At 36.5% G+C, this 21,262-nt stretch overlaps 1 protein-coding gene across 2 annotated transcripts in view; it reads left to right on the top strand.

Moving 5' to 3' along the window:
* Nucleotides 1-21,262, top strand: part of CLTC (clathrin heavy chain) — a 67,290-nt gene that overhangs the window by 37,484 nt on the left and 8,544 nt on the right. For both annotated transcript variants that reach the window (XM_011229995.3, XM_002923319.4), the window contains exons 9-29: nucleotides 2,925-3,077; nucleotides 3,684-3,806; nucleotides 4,488-4,625; nucleotides 4,828-4,992; nucleotides 5,148-5,328; nucleotides 6,698-6,861; nucleotides 11,748-11,873; nucleotides 12,499-12,641; nucleotides 14,487-14,721; nucleotides 15,406-15,528; nucleotides 16,291-16,436; nucleotides 16,660-16,843; nucleotides 17,015-17,207; nucleotides 17,874-18,031; nucleotides 18,221-18,385; nucleotides 18,506-18,613; nucleotides 18,904-19,071; nucleotides 19,202-19,351; nucleotides 19,445-19,576; nucleotides 20,082-20,192; nucleotides 20,974-21,144. In XM_011229995.3, the coding sequence (XP_011228297.1) occupies nucleotides 2,925-3,077; nucleotides 3,684-3,806; nucleotides 4,488-4,625; nucleotides 4,828-4,992; nucleotides 5,148-5,328; nucleotides 6,698-6,861; nucleotides 11,748-11,873; nucleotides 12,499-12,641; nucleotides 14,487-14,721; nucleotides 15,406-15,528; nucleotides 16,291-16,436; nucleotides 16,660-16,843; nucleotides 17,015-17,207; nucleotides 17,874-18,031; nucleotides 18,221-18,385; nucleotides 18,506-18,613; nucleotides 18,904-19,071; nucleotides 19,202-19,351; nucleotides 19,445-19,576; nucleotides 20,082-20,192; nucleotides 20,974-21,144 (3,237 nt within the window). The remainder of the gene's footprint in view (nucleotides 1-2,924; nucleotides 3,078-3,683; nucleotides 3,807-4,487; nucleotides 4,626-4,827; nucleotides 4,993-5,147; nucleotides 5,329-6,697; nucleotides 6,862-11,747; nucleotides 11,874-12,498; nucleotides 12,642-14,486; nucleotides 14,722-15,405; nucleotides 15,529-16,290; nucleotides 16,437-16,659; nucleotides 16,844-17,014; nucleotides 17,208-17,873; nucleotides 18,032-18,220; nucleotides 18,386-18,505; nucleotides 18,614-18,903; nucleotides 19,072-19,201; nucleotides 19,352-19,444; nucleotides 19,577-20,081; nucleotides 20,193-20,973; nucleotides 21,145-21,262) is intronic.

Here is a 21,262-nt window from a genome sequence, read left to right as displayed (position 1 = left end):
GCCGCCAGCCGCCCCGCGGACGCTCCCGGAGCTCCCGGTCTCAGCCTCGATCCAGTGAGCACACCGGAGCTCCGGAGCTCCGTGAGATGCTTGGTGGTGCACGCTCCCGGCTCACGGACTCAGTCTGCTGTTTCCAGAGTGCGGGTCCGCGGTCCACCCGCTCCCCGGTGCAGGTGGCCCGCCAGCTGCCCTGCGCGCACGCTCCTGGAGCTCTCGTTGTAAGTCTGCTGTCTCGTGGGTGCCATCCGCGAGTCCGCCTGCTCCCCCGTGCAGGTGGCCCGCCAACCGCCAGCCGTCCCGCGTGCGCTCCCGGAGCTCCCTTCTCAGTCTGCTNCTGTCTCAAGCGTGCGGTCCGCGGTCTGTCCGCTCCCCCGTGTAGGTGGCTACTGCTTCCCGGCACCCTGACACGGCGGCTCCCTCCCCCTTCTGTTTAGCTTCCGATATCTGTGCGCGGTTTCACGGCTCCCCGCTTCGTACCTCGATATTCAGCGCTGGAGGTGTTCACTTGTAGAGATCCAGATGTATCTTCCTGCGTCTCAGGCTGATTCCGTGGATGTTCCTGCTGGTCTGGTACCTATCCAGCTCAACTCAGGGGACCGGCTGAAAAAGGGGTCGCCTACTCCTCCGCCATCTTAACCTCCCTGATTGTATTTAAATACCATGGTAGCAAGTTAGAAACATCTAGGCTGCACCAAAATGTCCATTTTGGAATAGACTTTCTTGTAGGAATAGAACAAGGACGGACATTGTATGAGATGGATTAACTTACTACCTTTTGAAAATGTATTTATTTTTTATGGCATGTTGAGATAGGGTATCTTTGTTCAGTTTTTTAAATGGAATCCAGGATTCTTGCTGGGTGCTTAAAACTACTAACCTGGAGGCAAATTGCTATCCTTTTGCTTTAGGAAAAGTTTGGTGTGAGATGCTTATTATTTCAGTGTATATTCATTATTTGTGAACATATGTAACACTTATTAGGACATAGAATATATTCTTGTATCTCACATCCCACACTTGATATGCAGAGTAGTTTCAACCATACAAATACTACATCTTTTAGAAATTCCCAAGTATTATCAGAATTGTATTTGCTACTATTAACAAGTGTTTGGATGTGCAAGGGAAACATAAAATGTTGGAACATTGATACGGTACAAGACAGCAGGGCTAATTAGCAGTGATAGAGATTCCCAAAGTGATTTCACAGAATGTTAATTGGCATTACATGGAAAAATACTTAACTAGTTTCTTGAAATTTATTTAAATGTGAACCTTTAGGGGCGCCTGGGTGGCACAGCGGTTAAGTGTCTGCCTTCGGCTCAGGGCGTGATCCCGGCGTTATGGGATCGAGCCCCACCTCAGGCTCCTCTGCTGGGAGCCTGCTTCTTCCTCTCCCACTCCCCCTGCTTGTGTTCCCACTCTCGCTGACTGTCTCTATCTCTGTCAAATAAACAATAAAAAATAAAATCTTTAAAAAAAATAAAATAAATGTGAACCTTTAAAATCTGTTCTTAACCAGCTTTCTTTACTGTAGTGTTGCCCTATGCTTTTTATGTTTGCCCAGCAATTTCCTTTTACACAGAGCAGCTAATAGTACTGTGTTTCTTAGAGCACATTGTGGAAAGTGTTGCTTATTTGTAAGGCAACTAACAAATTTAAACAGTTCCTTGGTGTCATTATTCCTTTTATACCACCATAAAAGCGTTTTTCAACAAAGTGATAATATTAAATTACGCTATCTTAAGCCACTGTCAAGAATTGAGGTGGTACTGTTTAAAATATTCTGAGTAGTGAATAACTTTTAATATTATTACACCTTTCAGCTTTAGTGTATATTGATAATGTTTTTACATTACTAATTCTAAGTCCTTGTTTCTTGACCCAGCTTCTGGCAATCTTATAGGATACTGGAGAATAGTGCTTCAGAGTTGGGATTCTTGGACAGGAGTCTCTGCTGAAGAATAGTTACTAGCCACACTAGCGAGCATTTGAGGTCTGTCCTAATTGTTTAAGTTAAGGGAGGATGGGAACAGCCAAAGTAACTGAGTTGACCTATATAGCTCTGTGAAAGCTTTTTGGTATCATTACCTTTTTTGTGAATGGTCATATGGAATTTATTTATAAAAGGGACACTGGTAAACTCTATACTAGTTAGCATGTTCAGTTAAGAGGTATAGACTCTGGTAGAACTTTTTACTTCTCAGTGATAAATGCTATTCTCTGACATAACCATTAAAAGTAGAAAATCAACTCTAGTATGTAAATCAAAACTCTTAGAAAGCTGTTTTCCAGGTTGGGCAGTTGACTAACCAGGTGGGGCAGTTGAATAGTACAGAGGAGGGTATCTGCTTGTATACCACCTAAAAATTCTAAAGTTTTTATCTCTGACCTTGTAAAATTAGTATGTTCTGCTTTGTGACCTTAGATCTTAAAGTCAAAATTATAATGGAGCTTAGATCCTTCGGACATACAGATTACACCTTAATTTTAAGAAGGGTCCTTAGGGTAAGCCTCATCTGGCTCCTTAAATATTAATTTTTTTTGACAATATTAAAAATTGGATTCTTTTTGAAAAATTGGAGCCATGTGGATCTGATGATCTGAATATTCATAATAGAAGTAACAGGATTCTGCTTTTTAAGCACCTACTTTCCTAACAAAGTAGTTGGTTATATCTATAAGTATGGAGTCTTTTGGGCTTTTTATCCTTAAGTAGGATGTGTGGAGAATTCTGAGACAATGCTGTGAATACAAGATCAAGAGTCTTTACTAACCACAACCCTTACATATTTATAATATATTCTGGGACAATTGAGTAAGTGCCTGTCATATTAGTTATTATTTATAGTGGAAGTAATATCAACTGCTCATTTGTAAAATAGCTCATGGGTTACTAAACAATCTCTTTTTCCCTTGGACAGCTGGAATGTTCAGAAGAACTGGGTGACCTTGTGAAATCTGTGGACCCTACATTGGCACTTAGTGTGTACCTGCGGGCTAATGTCCCAAATAAAGTCATTCAGTGCTTTGCAGAAACAGGTCAAGTCCAGAAGATTGTTTTATATGCTAAAAAAGTGAGTTCAGTGAAACGGATTCTCAATATAAATTCATTAAAACATTGAGAAATTAGCCTATAGAAATGGTCGTGACTTTAATAGTGAATTTCTTTAAATTTTGAATTACTTGAGAAAATGTAAAAATCCTATTTAGCTCTCACATACAGAATTATACTTACTCAAAAATGACACGCTGGGGTGCCTGGCTGACTCATTTGGTAGACATGAGACTCTTAATCTTGGGGTCAGGTTTGAGCCCCAGGTTGGGTGGAGAGATCTCTTTAAAAAAATTGTTTAAAAAAAAATAAAAGGGAGACGCTGTTGCTTGACTTATCAGAATTTAAAATGTCAGGGGTCTGTTTAACCTGATAGAACAAACTTTGAAATGGTCATTCATTGAAAATAAGTCCGTTATAAAAATTTATAGTTTTCCATTCGAATGTGTTATCACCAAGGTGTCTATTTGCCTAATATAAACCAAAGTCAAATGGAGCACGTTAACTTAAAACTGATTTCGTACTTGGCAGTAATTCTATATTAGCAAAATTCTGTTGTAGAAAAAGCCTCTAAATGATATAAAAATGAGACTTTGAAGCAGAGTTGGAAATTTTTGTTTATTTGTAGGTTGGATATACTCCAGACTGGATATTTCTGCTGAGAAATGTCATGCGTATCAGTCCAGATCAGGGACAGCAGTTTGCCCAAATGTTAGTTCAGGATGAAGAACCTCTTGCTGATATCACACAGGTAAAGGCATTAAAACGTATTCTGTAGAAGTTGATTTAAAAAGTGAATGGGGGGGTGGATCTGGGTTTAAAGAGCTTTGAAGAAGAATGGGTTAACCTTTCAATTTGTGGAAATTAGAGCTGTGTCTGTCTACATGCTTGAACCTTAAGTATCTTATTAAAAAAAGGAAGTTGCAATAGAATGGATAAGAAGATACAGATACCACCTGTATACAGTTTTAAAACATGTAAAACAAATACCATCTTGTTCAGAGATGTGTGTATATATATTAAAAATATGAAAAATATATGGGAATAATAAGACAAAAAGTATGGTTGCTGCCATTGGGTAAGCGAAGAGATACATATAGGAAGTGGGGCTCAGACTCCTTCAAATTTTGTATATTTTAAATAGTCAACATTTTAAAACTATTGTTTTGATTGTATTCTGCTATTATATATAGTATCTTGAAATATATATGTATTTTTTTTTTACCAGAACTAAAAATAACTGCAGAGGACAAAAAATTATTCTTAAATTATGAAGTTATATTGTACAAATGATATTTGCATCTGGGATTTAGTCTGGCAGTTTTTTTATATGTAAAAGTGATACTTAATTTCATTTACAAATTGTCACAGTATCAAAAAGCAAGTTTTAAACATCTTAAAACAGTTCTCCTTAAATCCTTTTTTTTTGCAGATTGTAGACGTCTTTATGGAATACAATCTAATTCAACAGTGTACAGCATTCTTGCTTGATGCCCTGAAGAATAATCGCCCATCTGAAGGTCCTTTACAGACACGGTTGCTTGAGATGAACCTTATGCATGCGCCTCAAGTATGTTTTTTCTGCTTTTTAGTCATGTTTCCATTGTTCTAGTAGTTATTGAGAGCTTTTTAGATGAAGCTATTTGAAGTTACTGTGATGCCTTTACTTTCTCCTTTATTTATTCACTATTGAATCTTTGTATGTAATTGGATATAGAATTATCGATATAAATGGGATATAAAATAAATCTGTCCTATTTGTGGTTTTATAGGTTGCAGATGCTATTCTAGGGAATCAGATGTTCACGCATTATGACCGGGCTCATATCGCTCAGCTGTGTGAAAAGGCTGGTCTACTGCAGCGTGCATTAGAACACTTCACTGATTTATATGACATAAAGCGTGCAGTTGTTCACACCCATCTTCTTAACCCTGAGGTATTGTATATTGTAGTCTCTTACCTACCAGATGGCGATATGTTTGATTGGTATACTAAAAATGTGTTTGTAGTACTGAGTAATAGTAATTTCATTCCACCATTAGCTTCAATATTATTTCATTTATTTATTTATCTGTTTATTTTGTCCTCCAGTGGTTAGTGAATTACTTTGGGTCCTTATCAGTCGAAGACTCCCTAGAATGCCTCAGGGCCATGCTGTCTGCCAATATTCGTCAGAATCTGCAGATCTGTGTTCAGGTGGCTTCGAAATATCATGAACAACTGTCAACTCAATCTCTGATTGAACTTTTTGAATCTTTCAAGAGTTTTGAAGGTAATTAAGAGTTTGCGTTGTTTTTAATTAGGGGAGCCAAGAGGGGTGTTATGGTCTTGTACTATTGGAAATTCTGTCTTTCTTACAAGCTAAATTTTATGGGACAATTTGAGTTTTATTTAATAAATGTACTCTTTTATGTCGGGTTGTAGAGATGTGCAGTGAATGAGACTGTCAGCTTGGATATTTTATAGATGAATTAAAGGCAGAATTTTAAGACACAAATGTATGTAGTAGCTTTGTCATAATTGTATAAAATGAAAATACTATAATGATCAGATATAGTAAGATTTCACACTTCTGTTATCTGACTCTTAAAATGGCAGTGTTTCTAGCCAAAGCAAGGACATTTTGTAACTACCACTATCCACTAGGTTTTCTCAATCTTAGCACTATAGATAATTTGGGCTGGATAATTTGTTTTGGGGGCGGGTTGTCATGTGCATACAGAATACTTAGCAGCATCCCTGGCTTCTACTCCTACATGCCAGTAGCAGCTAAAATAGTTGTGATCAACAAAGGTGTCTCCAAGACATTGCCAAATGTCTGTCTCCTGGGAAGAAAATCACCCCACGTGAGAATCACTGCTATACTGAGTACCGATATAATCACTGTTGGATGACGCTTAGGTTTATTAGCTAAAATTCTGGTCCCCAGTCATCTTTTTTTCCTTTTTTTTGTCCTGTTGCTCTAGACGGAATAAGATTTCTACTAGTTTACCTACTTTTCTCAGTTTCTGTATATTAATTACGCACGAAATTGATTCTGTTCATTCAAGTACAGTGGCCACTAATGACGTGTAGCTATGTAAATTTAAAATAATTAAAATTGAACACAATTCAAATTCTTCAGTCACAGTAGCCACATTTCAGGTGCTTAATAGCTGCGTATGGTTTATGGCTACCATATTGGACAGTGCAGATATAGAACATTTTTATCGCAGAAAAGTCTGTTGGACAGCATTAAATTCTTTTCATACCACTTGTATTTTTCCTTTTAACTGCATAGAGGAAAAACCTGCTCTAAGGGACTTCATTTAAAATTTCTCAGATGGAACATGGTGTGATTAGCTTTGATATTAGGTAGCTGCCTCCTGACTGCTTCTCAACTACCAGAAAACATTGAATTGTCTGTTCTATAGGGATTATAGTGAATATTCATTTATTGAACTGATTACTGGATTAATTAGTATTCTTATTGAGCTTTTTGAGCAACCAGTTTTTATTTGGGGCTATTCAGTATAACAGTCATTTTTAAATTGAGGTAGAATTGACTAGATATTTAAAATATTTAATTGCTTAAATATTTTTCAATTCTGTCATTCTCAAAGGTGCACCTATGCTTAATTTCAATTATTTGTCTTTTCAAGGTCTCTTTTATTTTCTGGGATCCATTGTTAACTTTAGTCAGGACCCAGATGTGCACTTTAAGTATATTCAGGCAGCTTGCAAGACTGGGCAGATCAAAGAAGTAGAAAGAATCTGCAGAGAAAGCAACTGCTATGATCCTGAGCGAGTCAAGAATTTTCTCAAGGTAAGTGGTTTTGAGTAATGCACTTTTTGGCTGGATTGAAGATCAGCAGTTTTGCACGGTTTCATCAGAGTTTTTAAATATTTGTTTTCCCTGGGGCACCTGGGTGGCTCAGATGGTTAAGTGTCTGCCTTCGGCTCAGGTCATGATCTCCAGGTCCTGGGATCGAGCCCCATGTTGGGCCCCCTGCTCAGTGGAGAGTCTGCTTCTCCCTCTTTCTCTGCCTCCCCCCTATTCATGTGCGCTATCTCTCTCTGTCTCAGATGAATAAATTTTAAAAAATACCCTTTTCCCTAAAAGGGAGATTCTTAGCATTCTCAAATTATGTGCTGCATTATTTCTTCCAAATTTAATACTCTGTGGTTTCCTTTGAAATAAGGGAATTGGTAAGTAATACTTAAGAACAAACATCTCTTTAAAAAAAGAAAAAGCACTATGTAGAAAGAATTTCCTTTCTTTCACTTGAATTTTGGAAGAAAAATTTTGTGAAAAGTGGTTGGAGATTCTCAATATGTTACTTTAGAATTTCAGGTATGCTCCTAGTAAAGATTAAGATCAGTCTGCTCTCAGTGTCCTTTTCAGGAGCCTCTATCATATACAAAGGTGTTATCTGAAGGACATAGGTTTCTCTCTCATTGAATTAGCTTTTCTCTAGAAACTAAATATTAATCATGTGTAATTCTTTAAACTGAGGGTAAGATCTAACAAAACCCCTCAGCTTTGTGACACTAGTTAATAAGTAAGAACTGCCTGTGTTGTAGTGAAGAGTAATGGTTTAAAGATTTTTAGCTCATCAGAACGTACCTAAGGGCAGTTAAATTTGTTTAATGTTTACTTAACTTTAGCTTTATTCTCATATCTACCAGTTATACTGTGAAGAAAATAAAGCTTTAAAATTGGCAGTTGTCAATAAAAATCAGATAAACTATAGAACATGTAGATTACCCCTGAAAAATATATGTATTTATATTTTGCATTTAAATTANTTCTTTTGGAAGAATTTTACGTTGAAATGAAAGCCAAAATGATTATTTTGTAATTCAGTAGAAAAAATAGGCTTTTCCAGCTCCTATACTGTATCTAAAATAACATAGATTATCTAAATCTATAGTTCCTTTTTTTTTTTTTTTTAAGATTTTATTTGTCAGAGAGTAAGCACGAGCAGGAGGAGGGGAAGAGAGAGAAGCAGGCTCCCTGCTGAGCAAGGAGCCTGATGCCAGGCTCAATCCTAGGACCCTGGGATCATGATCTGAGCCAAAGGCAGACACTTAACCGACTGAGCCACCCAGGCGCCCCTAAATCTAGTTTATTAGCTGTTTGCTCTTTTGAAGAATTACTACTGGGCTCTAGATTGAACAGCTAAACTCTTAGAGGTTTTAATGTAATGAGGTGGTTAAAGTATAGAAGTTGCCTTATATTTTAGATTAAGAGAGAAACTTTCCCCCATAGTATGTATAGCTTTATATAATGTCATGGCCATTGTGAGTATTCTGAGTAGCCTGGCCAGTATGACATGTTCAAACTCAAGTCTTTCTGGTGTCAAAAAGCCCTCCAGATGAGAAAGATTTGATGCTCTATGCTTGACTAAAGTATCCATGACAACAATTCAGTTCCTCCTTTGAGTATCGGTATTGTTTCCCTTTTTTTAAAAATATTACCAGATTTTTACACTGATTCCTTTTTCCTTGTTATTAAGCTCTCGACTGTTAGGCTTCAGTTGTCATTTCTTTAGAATTGGGTTTGTTTTTTTGAGTCATTTATATGTAAAATGGGACTAAATTAACTATTTTCACTTAATTATGATCTTGAGCTTCACAAAAAATCCTCTGAATTTTAGCCTGGTGTAACCTTAAGTTGCTTAGCCCCTGAGATCTAATGAGAAGAGGACTCCGCTTCCACACATCACTCTGAATTAGTGGCAAGTCTGATAGAGTAGGGAAATGGATGTGGATTTTGGGCTTTTAAACCAGTTAGACCTGGTTCAGATTCTGTTTCTGTCATTAGCTATTGTTTGTTCATTCGGTATTTGTCTAGCTGTTACCTCAGGCAAATTGACTAATGTGCCTTAGCCTCCATTTCTCCAGCCAGAAGCTATGTTGATCTAGTCCAGTACCTTGTATGCCATAGTTGTTCAGGTGATAACCATTGTTAATAAACTGTGTTGGTGGGCCTTGGAAATAAGGTAGAGTCAGGCAACATGTGATCTTTGTCTATCAGGCAAGTTTTCTCTTTAAAGTTATTCCTGACTTTATGAAGGAATTTTAATTCCAGCTTAAGTCAATCTTGAGCCTGAGATGGGAGCTCAGTAATAAGATGCTACTATTATATTCAACCATTCACCCCAGTAGTAAGAAGTAGTAAGTACTAGGCCCTTAACTCACTTTCCTTATTGATCTGTAGAATGTAGCTATAATGCTACATCTCATCATCACTGTCATTAAACTTCATTTTGAAGATACTAGCTGTATGATAATTGACTGGTGTTACATGTGAACTGTAAGAAAAATACTCTGATCTTTAACATTCAAGTACCAGTTACATGTTAGCCACCAGGAATACAGCGATTGGTAGATTATGACTTCTCCTTTAAAGTAGCCTATGAGCAGGATGAAATGGTGTCATTAGCATCATTTGGCTCATGCATTCACCCTGTGGAACTAAAGCATGGAACTGTTCTTTAGACCCATGATCTGCTTTCTACTACTACCTTTGATCTTATTTCTTTTATCATTTTTCTTTTCTGGTTGTACTTAAGCCACACTGGCCTGCTTGTTATTCCTGAACTACCTGAACCCCCTCCTGCCCCAGGACGTTTGCTTGTGCCCTTTTCTACTTTTTTCTCAAATCTTCATGACTAGAATTCCTTACCTTTGTTCACATTTCTGATGAAATGTGAGAAAGGATGTCTCAGATTACCCTGTTTAGAATAAAACCTATCCCTGTCCCATCTTCACCTCCCCCATGTCTGCTTTATTTTTCTTTAAAACACTTAACAAGACATTTCCTTTTCCCACTAGAACATAAGCTCCTTGAGAGAATGCTTTACTTTGTTCCCTGCTATGTCTATAGTGCATAAGAACAGTATTCAGTATATAGATACTCAGTAAATATTAGTTAAGTGAATAACTTAATGTTTAAGAAAACCTCTGAACCTGTTTATATAATTTCAATTTTGTTCTTAAAATGTTTAACCATAATAGCTAGAGGGTTAACCTTTTTAGTAAATAATTTAAAATATTAGTAGCATTACTCCCATGTGTGAAATCATGTGCAGATTTAGCAGTCAAGAAAATACACTAGCTTTTATCTACTTTTCCACTCTTAAATTTTCTTTGGAAATACAGTATAGTTGTCTTTACCAGCAGAAATCTTAAACACCCATGCATGAGAATAGAACACCTAGGTAATCTTACATTACTTCCAAGTGTATTTTCTAAGTGCTAAAATAAGTATATAATATTTTATGTGTATATTAAAGAGGATAAAGAAGATTAGTGTGTTGATCCGCTAACTTTCTGATGTTCATTTAGTAGGAAAAACTTGGCCAACTGAAATCTTTTGGATAGGCAGATCCAACATTTTTTCTAGAAATGATGTAGCTGTTAGTACAGAGTTTCCATGGTGCTAAGTAATACATGCTTTAGACTTAATGGGAAAAATCTGCAGCTGAACTTCCACTTCAGATTTACAGCCAGTTCGATTTTTTTATTCGGAATTTCTCCTGACCCCCAGATTTAGTTTGGTGTTCTCTGAACATTTCATAGGCTGATCTTCAAATTATTTATAATTGGATAAGTGATGTGCACTAAACTTAGGAACCATTTTATTTTAACATTGCATATGTTCTCAGTGGCTGTCATTGGGGGAAGTCCTGTCCTGCTTAGTTGTACTTCCTTAGTAGACTGACACAGAGGAATCATTTATTGAGGAATGTTTCACTGTGTATAAATGAATTCCTGATGGAAACTGTTGTTTTTTGTGCTGTACCTTATATCTGTGGAATGTAACAGGACATGTACCAGGTAAATGCCCAGTATAGGTCTTACCTACCTGTCTGTAACATTAGTGTCAATCTATAAGTAGGATTATAGCTTGGTATTTGTAATGGTAAAAGCGATTGGTAATTTAAAGATGTCTTTTCCTTATGTGCTTTTTTTTTTTTTTTTTTTTTAAACCATCATGCTGCTCCTTGTAGGCTTCATTGTAATTGTGTTAGAGGCTGGCCACATAGATTGGAATTTTGGGAGGGGTAAAAAAATCATTAGTTTTTTTTTTTTTTTTTTAAGATTTTATTTCTTTATTTGACAGAGAGAGACAGCCAGCGAGAGAGGGAACACAAGCAGGGGGAGTGGGAGAGGAAGAAGCAGGCTCACAGCAAGGAGCCTGATGTGGGGCTCGAACCCATAACACCGGGATCACGCCCTGAGCTGAAGGCAGACGCTTAACCGCTGTGCCACCCAGGCGCCCCAAAAAATCATTAGTTTGAAACAATTATGAGCCATTTATGCCGTAATTTTTGTAATGTGACTGTAGTTCTTAAGTCAACTCCAAACTCAATTGCAATGTTACTAGTAATGAAAGCCCTACTGTGATGAATTTATATCCTAAATGCCACTGGTGGCTCACAAATCTTAATTTGTTACTTTTTTTGGTAAAGGGTATATGTGGAAAGGACTTGGTGTTTTGCTATGAATCTAAGTCTAGCTTAGTAAAAATTGAGTGAAACTGGGATGGGCACACACCAGCTATTGAGGCATTTCTTTCTTTGAGAGAAGAGCCAAGTTTATGTGAGCCTCCCCCACCAGTGTAGAACAGATTCTCATATTTTACATAGATTTGATAACCTTACAGAAGGGGAAAATTAAGGCTTCTTTTTGTTCTTTTTTCAGGAAGCAAAGCTAACAGATCAGTTACCACTTATCATTGTATGTGATCGATTTGACTTTGTCCATGATTTGGTGCTCTATTTATATAGAAATAATCTTCAAAAGTATATAGAGATATATGTACAAAAGGTAAGTAATGCTTAAAAATACCTTACTGTAACTTTTACTTCTCACACTCTGGAAATCTTCATTCCTTTTGAAACTGTACAAAATGGGAGTGGTCTGCTGTAGTGCCTGTCAGCTTTTTTTTTCCCCCCTCAGAATCCTTATTTAGATTAGAATTTTACCTTCATGTTAAGCATAAAACAGAACAGACTCCTGTAGTTGAAAAAGTTGGGTGACCTACACACTAGTTACTTGATAACCCAACCCCTGAGGTATTCATGTAGAGGCGATAGACTTTAGAGCAGTTTTAAAACCATCTTAAACATAGATATTTGAAGCCTTACCTTCTAATTCAAGAAATAGAAAAGCATTTTTTCTGTAATGGTGGCCTCTTAATTAGTCTTCCATAAACATTCTGTGACTGTAGCTTCTTTGAACAGACCTACTTAGTTTAGAGCAATGCTGAGGTAATTAATTAACCAACCCAGACTTCCTCCTAACATTTTCTGTCTACTTTTAAATTTAGAATCTTGGTTTATTACTGAATTTTTAAATTGAGCTTAAAAGAGGGAAATGAGTTTAATTTTTTTAAAAACTCTTTTTTGCTTTGCTTATTAATAACATAATGGCATTTTTTTTTTAACCGTAGGTGAATCCAAGTCGACTTCCTGTGGTTATTGGAGGATTGCTTGATGTTGATTGCTCTGAAGATGTCATTAAAAACTTGATTCTTGTTGTAAGAGGTCAATTCTCTACTGATGAGCTTGTTGCTGAGGTTGAAAAAAGAAACAGGTGTAGTACCATTTTAACCTACATAAATGGGATAGATTAGTAGTCTCTTTTAGCATGCTGATGGATTAAAAATACAGACTGTCATTTACCTAAAAGCTATTCAATAAAACATGGATTATAATTCCCTGGAGACATCTAATTTAGAAGTGATCAGCTAGCTATCGTGCTAAAAAAAATCTGTTTTCTAAAACATTACAGTTTTGTCATAGACGTTATTTACGTGTTTATAATTACAGCTGTGTGGTTTGACTGTATGTTTTTAATGTAAGCTGTGTAAAAAACCTCTTTTTAGTTAGGTATGACACGGTTTTAGTAACTAATTCTTCTCTGATTAATTTATGTCAAGTATAATGAGAGAAAAGAATTCCCTGTATAACTCTGGGTTAAACCGATTTTTAATTTTAATGTGATACTATGAATTCTGAGTTTCCAGTAGAGGACAGTATAGTATAAGTGCTTCTGATATTTATTATACCATGAAGTCTTTTTTAGCTGGGACATTTTAATGAACTAGTGCTTAGAAAGTGTTGATGTAGTAAATGAGGTTGGTGGATTGGTCTAACAGTGGGAAGTTACTCTGGCTATGAAAAGATACAAGAAAACCTATAGGGTTTAATTTTAACCTGAGTTGGTATAGGTATCCTAGAAATGGTATTCGTAGAATTTGTATTTGAATATTTCAAACAAAAATTTCGTATTCAAGGACAATGGAGATACAGAATATAATACTGATTTTAAAAGCTTGAGCCTAGTTTGAACTGATTTAACAATTTAACATTTAGAAAGAGGTTTCAGTTGAGTCTTAAAATCTAATACCTGAAAATGATCGTTTGTTTTTATATTCCAAACAAATAGCCAGATAGTTACAGTTAGACAATTTGGTCTTTAATGATAAATTATATTGTGATAAACTAGGTCTGAGTCACTAGTCTAGATGTGCCTTAGCTAATGTTTATTTTTTCAGTTGCCATGGCACATCTGCTTGGGTTGTACTTGTTCATAGGATCATGATTTTTTTGCCTTAATACAAATTTGTGTCTTTACCCTAATGGGAGTGTGTTCCTAATAACTACATGAACTTGGTAGCCAAAATATGGCCTGTTTTTCCTTTGGGTGCTTTTTTTATTATTTTTTAAAAGTTTGTTTATTTAAGTAATCTCACCCAACGTGGGGCTTGAACTTAACCACCCTGGGGTCAAGAGTTGCGTGTTCCACCAAGTTGAGCCAGCCAGGCGCCCCCTCTAGGTGCTTTTAATACTTAAACCGTGGTCAAAAGAGTGTTGGGTCGTCAAGACCATTGAAACATAAGCTGTAGCTTAGTGAAACCATGATCCTATGACTGCTAGAATTATTAAACCCAGAGCTTCTAAAGTCACCAGATTTTGTTCACATTGTGTATTTAGGGTACTGCCCCCTTTGGCTGTAGGTAATGTCTGTAAATTGTGTTAAAATTGTAAGGAACCTTAAGTAATCTAGCCTATTTTCTCCATACGACATTCCCATCTGACTTCCAAACAATTTATCTGAAGTCTGGATATTTTGTACATTTCTATAGCCTATCTAAATAATGTAGCAGATAGGTCTGGGAGATTCTAAAGAGAGTCTTCTATACCTTTTGTGTAATCTTGAGCAAAACATTTAACCATCTCTGAATCTTAATTTCCCAATTTGTAATAGAATTATTGAGAATTCAAAATTATGTATGAGAAAGCATATACTATAAGGTACTTCTGTAGTTAGCATTGTCAAGAGATGTGTTTTTTAATAATATATCATGTGTGGTTTTGTATTGTTGTTTTGTGTGTGTGTACGTGGTTTTTTTGTTTTGTTTTGTTTTAATACTAGATTGAAACTGCTTCTGCCTTGGCTAGAGGCCAGAATTCATGAGGGCTGTGAGGAGCCTGCTACTCACAACGCATTAGCCAAAATCTACATAGACAGTAATAACAACCCAGAGAGATTTCTTCGTGAAAATCCTTATTATGACAGTCGCGTTGTTGGAAAGTATTGTGAGAAGAGAGATCCACATCTGGCCTGTGTTGCTTATGAACGTGGCCAGTGTGATCTGGAACTTATTAATGTGAGTACTGCTAGCTAAATGTGTACAGAGAGAGGGCTGCATTTTTGAAAACCTTTTGTATAATGTTAGATTAGTGAATTTTGAGTTTCACAGTGGCTTTAGGTAATACAGAGCATTCCTTATAGATGTGTGCTTTTAAAAAAAATTTTATTTGCCAATAATTGTGAATTTAAAGTGGCCAAAATAGTAAATTAAGTCTGTATTCGCCTATTAACATTTTAACCCCAGTAGTTTTATCACTTGTGTTCTCATACACTGTCTCATACATAAATACACATACACATATATATGTATATGTGTACACATGAGAATAAGTTGTATACCTCTTCAGTGTGTGTTTCCTAAGACTAAGGATATTCTGTTTTCATAACCACACTGTAGATATCAACTTCAGTCATCTTAACACTGACAGAATAATTTTAAAATCTGTCTTATTCTAGTTTTGTCATTATCCCGATAATGTCCTTTACAGCATTTTTTCCATTTTAGTCTGGGATTACATAATGGATTTTAATAAAAACTTGATTGTGACCTATTCAAGTTGATATGTAAAAGTGATAAATTTTTAAAAAAATTAAACAATAAGCAGAGTATATATCATAGGAAATAACTTTTAAAACTACAGTTAGTCTATAAAAAGTCTTTACTTTTTACCTTGAAACTAACCTTTACTATCTTATTTAGGTTTGCAATGAGAATTCCCTCTTCAAAAGTCTTTCCCGGTATTTGGTACGCCGAAAGGATCCAGAATTATGGGGTAGTGTGCTGCTGGAAAGCAATCCTTACAGGAGACCCCTAATTGACCAGGTAAAATTGGCAAATGTGTTTAAGGCTCGTCTTTTTACCTATGAATAAAACCTTTCCAGTCATCATACCCATATGTACTCAAATGGATCATATTTAACTATGAGAGAAGGCAGTAAAAAACAGAAGAAAATAAAATTATACTAATATACATATATATTGCACACAAATCATAAATTTAAACATTTTTTAAAACCTTAAAAATTGAAGGTTGTTATACTGGTTCTTAAATTCTCCTGGTGGAAGTACATATGGAAGAGAATAAATTGAAGGTTATTTATTTTTCGTTCCTCTCCTAGGAAGCAGTTCTAAGGAAAATTCCCATTTTAGAAACAAAGCTTCCGGGAAAAAATAATTTATTGAAGCACCTGGGAGCCATTCAGTTAGCCAAAATTAAAGGAATTACTGAGTCGGTATTGCCACATCTATGTGGTTGAATTCATATCTAGCCATTAAAGTGATAATGAGGAGTGGTTATTACAGATAATACTTTAATCAGGGAAAAAGAGAGAAATAATATGATTAGGGTGGTTTTTCTAGTGAATGGAAGTACACATGATGTGGATATATGTAGATTTGTGTAGAAAAACCTTCCTGTGGTGAACTTAAAAGTATTTTTCCTCCTTCATTCTTCAGTATTTCAAGTTTTTGACTGAGGTGCCAGCTTATTATCTTATTAGATAATGTCTTCATAAACACCTTGATTTTCAGTACTTAAATCCCTGTATATCTATATCTATGTATATCTATCTATATACTCTGTAGGTTGTACAGACAGCTTTGTCTGAGACTCAGGACCCTGAAGAAGTGTCAGTAACTGTCAAGGCTTTCATGACTGCAGACCTTCCTAATGAACTCATTGAACTGCTGGAAAAAATTGTCCTTGATAACTCTGTATTCAGTGAACACAGGTATGCTATAAGAAGGGTCCATTAGCTATTTATATTCAGTCTTAAATTACAGCCTGTCAGTTTTGAAAAGGAACAAAGAGATTAGAGGATGTTGTTTGAATTCTGATCTTCTAATACCCTCCTCCTCTCACCCTGCCTCTGAGACAAAACCTCTTCATAGTCACAGTGTTTGTTCTTTATGACTAATAAGCTTTTGAAATAATGAATTTTTTTTTCTTAAAAGGAATCTTCAAAACCTTCTCATCCTCACTGCAATCAAGGCTGACCGTACACGTGTTATGGAGTATATTAACCGCCTGGATAATTATGATGCCCCAGATATTGCCAATATTGCCATCTGCAATGAGTTGTTTGAAGAAGCATTTGCCATTTTCCGGAAATTTGATGTCAATACTTCAGCAGTTCAGGTAGATCTTCAGATTGCCTAAGTTGATTCAATGTATGCATTGTACTGTTAGGCCCAGCATAATTGATTGCTTTGGCAGTAGAAGATCAATAAAATCCTAACTGTTTAAATGTAATTGCTATGTGGCAAGATTCATTCTACTGTAACCCAAATTCAAAAATTGGTTGCCTAGGTCTTGATTGAGCATATTGGAAATTTGGATCGGGCGTATGAATTTGCTGAACGCTGCAATGAACCTGCAGTCTGGAGTCAGCTTGCAAAAGCCCAGTTGCAGAAAGGAATGGTGAAAGAAGCCATTGATTCTTATATCAAAGCAGATGATCCTTCATCCTACATGGAAGTTGTTCAGGCTGCCAACACTAGTGGTATGACTTCTTAACTTTTATGTGTTTGTGACCTCAGAAAATGTGCCTAAGCTATGATTAAGCTAAGCGTTAAGATACTGGTCTATTCTGAATTTATGTAGGAGTGAGATACCGCATGGTTACTTGTGAAGACATTTAGCACTCCATTTTCGTCCACATACAGAGGGGCTGCATTTTGTGAACTTGTCCATAGGGAAGATTAATTTTCTGTTTTGAAATCTCATAAAATTCTTTGTAAGGTTTTACTTATTTGAGAGAGAGAGGTAGTGAGAGCACGAGGTGGGGGGTGGGGGGAGGGAGAAGCAGGCTCCCTGCGGAGCAACGAGCCTGATGCAGACCTTGATCCCAGGACCGTGGGATCATGACTTGAGCCAGAGGCAGATGCTTAACTGACTGAGCCACCCAGGCACCTCTGAAATCTCATAAAATTCTGATTGAGTTCTAATCTTAAAACTCTAAGAAAAAGGGGAATTTAGCTATTCATTTGGTCAGTGATAATACAGAAATGTAATAGAAATTTTGCCATTTTAGATACATTTCATTGTTTACATTTGTTATTCTCCATATTGTTTCCTTAGAAAGGAAATTAACAATTCTCGTTTACTTGAGTGAAAAGATAAATGTTAGGATGTTAGTGTTTGGATTTATTTTCTTCTTTATACCTAGGAAACTGGGAAGAACTAGTGAAGTACTTGCAGATGGCCCGTAAGAAGGCTCGTGAGTCCTATGTGGAGACAGAATTGATATTTGCCCTGGCTAAAACAAACCGCCTTGCAGAGTTAGAAGAGTTCATCAATGGGCCAAATAATGCTCATATCCAACAAGTGGGTTTCCTGTTCAGATTTTTTTCAGAGTATAAAAATAAACTGTTAAGCAACTTTATTAATAGTATCTAACCTATCACAGTTGATGATTTCAAAAAAAAAATAATGTTTCTCGGTATTAAATTGAGTTGTGACTTTGGAATGAGGATTGAGTTTATGCTTACTGAAAATAGATTGTGTTTGTTTCAGGTTGGCGACCGTTGTTATGATGAAAAAATGTATGATGCTGCTAAGTTATTATACAATAACGTTTCCAATTTTGGACGCTTGGCATCTACTCTGGTTCACCTGGGTGAATATCAGGCAGCTGTTGATGGAGCTAGGAAAGCTAACAGTACTCGAACATGGAAAGAGGTAATCCCCACACCAATTTGAGTGAAGAATTAAGATTCTTAGAAATCTCTTTAAACTGACTAATTGAATTAACCAGCCATGTTTATATTTGAGTTTACATAATTGAAATATTTGTTATAGGTCTGCTTCGCCTGTGTAGATGGCAAGGAGTTCCGTCTTGCTCAGATGTGTGGGCTTCATATAGTAGTACATGCAGATGAATTGGAGGAACTTATCAACTACTATCAGGTATTGAACAGGAGCCTTTTTTTTTTAATTTTATTATATTATGTTAATCACCATACAGTACATCCCCAGATTCCGATGTAAAGTTTGATGCTTCATTAGTTGCGTATAACACCCAGTGCACCATGCAATACGTGCCCTCCTTACTACCCATCACCAGTCTATCCCATTCCCCCACCCCCTCCCCTCTGAAGTCTTCAGTTTGTTTCTCATAGTTGAACAGGAGCCTTTTATTAATTGAGAGCTATTGCCACAGGTAGTCTTATCTTTAATTGTGTATTTCCCTTATTTAGGATCGAGGATATTTTGAAGAACTGATAACCATGTTGGAAGCAGCACTGGGACTTGAGCGAGCTCATATGGGAATGTTTACCGAATTAGCTATTCTGTATTCTAAATTTAAGCCACAGAAAATGAGAGAGCACCTGGAGCTGTTCTGGTCCAGAGTGAATATTCCTAAGGTAACCCAGCCTTTTAACATTGTGAGGTGGCTCCATAGCTGTAACTAAAACTTTAAAAAAGCTTTCCTTTTTTAGGCTTTAGCTAGAATTACAGACTCATATCTAAAGCAATTAAATCTTTGTTACGTAGGTGCTTAGAGCTGCAGAACAAGCTCATCTTTGGGCAGAATTGGTGTTTTTGTATGACAAGTATGAAGAATATGATAATGCCATAATTACTATGATGAATCATCCAACTGATGCATGGAAAGAAGGGCAGTTCAAAGATATCATTACCAAGGTGTGTATCTTCTTCAGAAGATAGAGGCTCTAAAAGGAGAGAACTCATTAGGAAATAACGCTTAACTTACATATGGATTTTTTCCCATTTTAGGTTGCCAATGTAGAACTGTACTACAGAGCAATACAGTTCTACTTAGAATTCAAGCCTCTGTTGTTAAATGATTTGCTGATGGTGCTGTCTCCCCGGTTGGATCATACTCGTGCAGTCAATTATTTCAGCAAGGTAATTTAAAAAACTTCAGAACCTTGGGGCGGTGGCTAAGTTCGTTAAACAGCTGCGTTTGGCTTGGATCATGATCTCAGGGTTCTGGGATCGAGCCCCTCATCGGGCTCCTTGCGCAGTGGGGGGCCTGCTTCTCCTTGTCCCTCTGCTGCTCCCCCTGCTTGTGCACGCCCACTCTCTCTCTCTCTGTCAAATAAATAAATCTTAAAAAAAAAATTCAGGGGTGCCTGGGTGGCTCAGTCGTTAAGCATCTGCCTTCGGCTCAGGTCACGATCCCAGGGCCCTACATCAAGCCCCGCATCGGGCTCCCTGCTCAGCAGGAAGCCTGCTTCTCTCTCTCTCCCCCTGCTTGTGTTCCCTCTCTCTCTGTCTCTGTCAAATAAATAAATAAAATCTTTAAAAAAAAAAAAAAAAGAATCTCACAGCAAGGAATTAAGACCTATTTCAACTTTTGTTGAACTTTAAGGATATGCTGAATTTGTAACAAAGCTCCTTTATTTTAAAGGTTAAACAGCTACCACTGGTGAAGCCATATTTGCGTTCAGTTCAAAACCACAATAACAAATCTGTGAATGAATCACTGAACAACCTCTTTATTACAGAAGAAGATTATCAGGTAAAACCTTTTAGTTCTTGCATATATTCTCAAAACTCAGGTTATGATTGAGTCGTTAAGTTGATAGGTCTTGGGGTAAAAAAGCCCATTATCTCTTAGGATTGTAGGTACTTCGATGCCTGGGATCTAAATTTACTGATGTTTTCAGGATTGATAAAGCTGAGTTCTAATTCCAAGTTTGCAGAATTTTGCTTAGATCATGTCTTAGTTAATGCTTTAGAAAAATATTATGGTTATTTTGTCCCTAAACACATAGATTGTAAGGTTCAGAAAGTCTCTGATCTCTTAACTAGTCCATAAAACTTACTTGGTATTAAGTGTATTTATTCACTTCTTATCTTGCCCAATAGCATATTAGTATCTGTCTTTTAATAAACTTTGCCTTGTGAAGAATTTTGCAAACACAAAATTAGAGTTAAGGTTAAGCTAGTTGCCTTTTTTCTTTCTCTTACTATCAGCGTAATGGGTTCAGATCTCATGCTGATCTGTGTTACTAAATATCATGTTAATTTTAACAGGAGTTTCTCTAAAGCATTAAATTTTATCCTCCAAATTACAAATCCTCCCATTTTCATTACTATTCAAGTTAGTTCCTAATACTGAAAACCTTGGAGAAAATTGTGCCTTTAGAAATTTTGTAGTATCTTTGAGGAGTTTATTATTACACAATCAGATTGCTAAGAACCTCCATACTTGTTCAGCTTGCAACTTTTTAAATAAAAAATGATGAAACAAATTTTAAACTAAAACTCATTTGGCATTGGATTTTTTTTTTTTTAAGGCTTTGCGAACATCAATAGATGCTTATGACAACTTTGACAATATCTCACTTGCTCAGCGTTTGGAAAAACATGAACTTATTGAGTTCAGAAGAATTGCTGCTTATCTCTTCAAAGGGAACAATCGCTGGAAACAGAGTGTAGAGCTGTGCAAGAAAGATAGCCTGTACAAGGTGGATAAAGTTGGTGGGGGCAGGCCTGTTAAATCAAGTACTAGATGATCTGTCTTAACCCTAAAAATGGTATATTCGAAGTGATGAGAGTCTATACAAGTATTAGTATATGAGAATT

The sequence above is a fragment of the Ailuropoda melanoleuca genome, chromosome 13, assembly GCF_002007445.2.
Source record: "Ailuropoda melanoleuca isolate Jingjing chromosome 13, ASM200744v2, whole genome shotgun sequence".
In the NCBI taxonomy this organism is placed as follows: Eukaryota; Metazoa; Chordata; class Mammalia; order Carnivora; family Ursidae; genus Ailuropoda; species Ailuropoda melanoleuca.
This window is presented reverse-complemented; position numbering and strand designations above follow the sequence as displayed.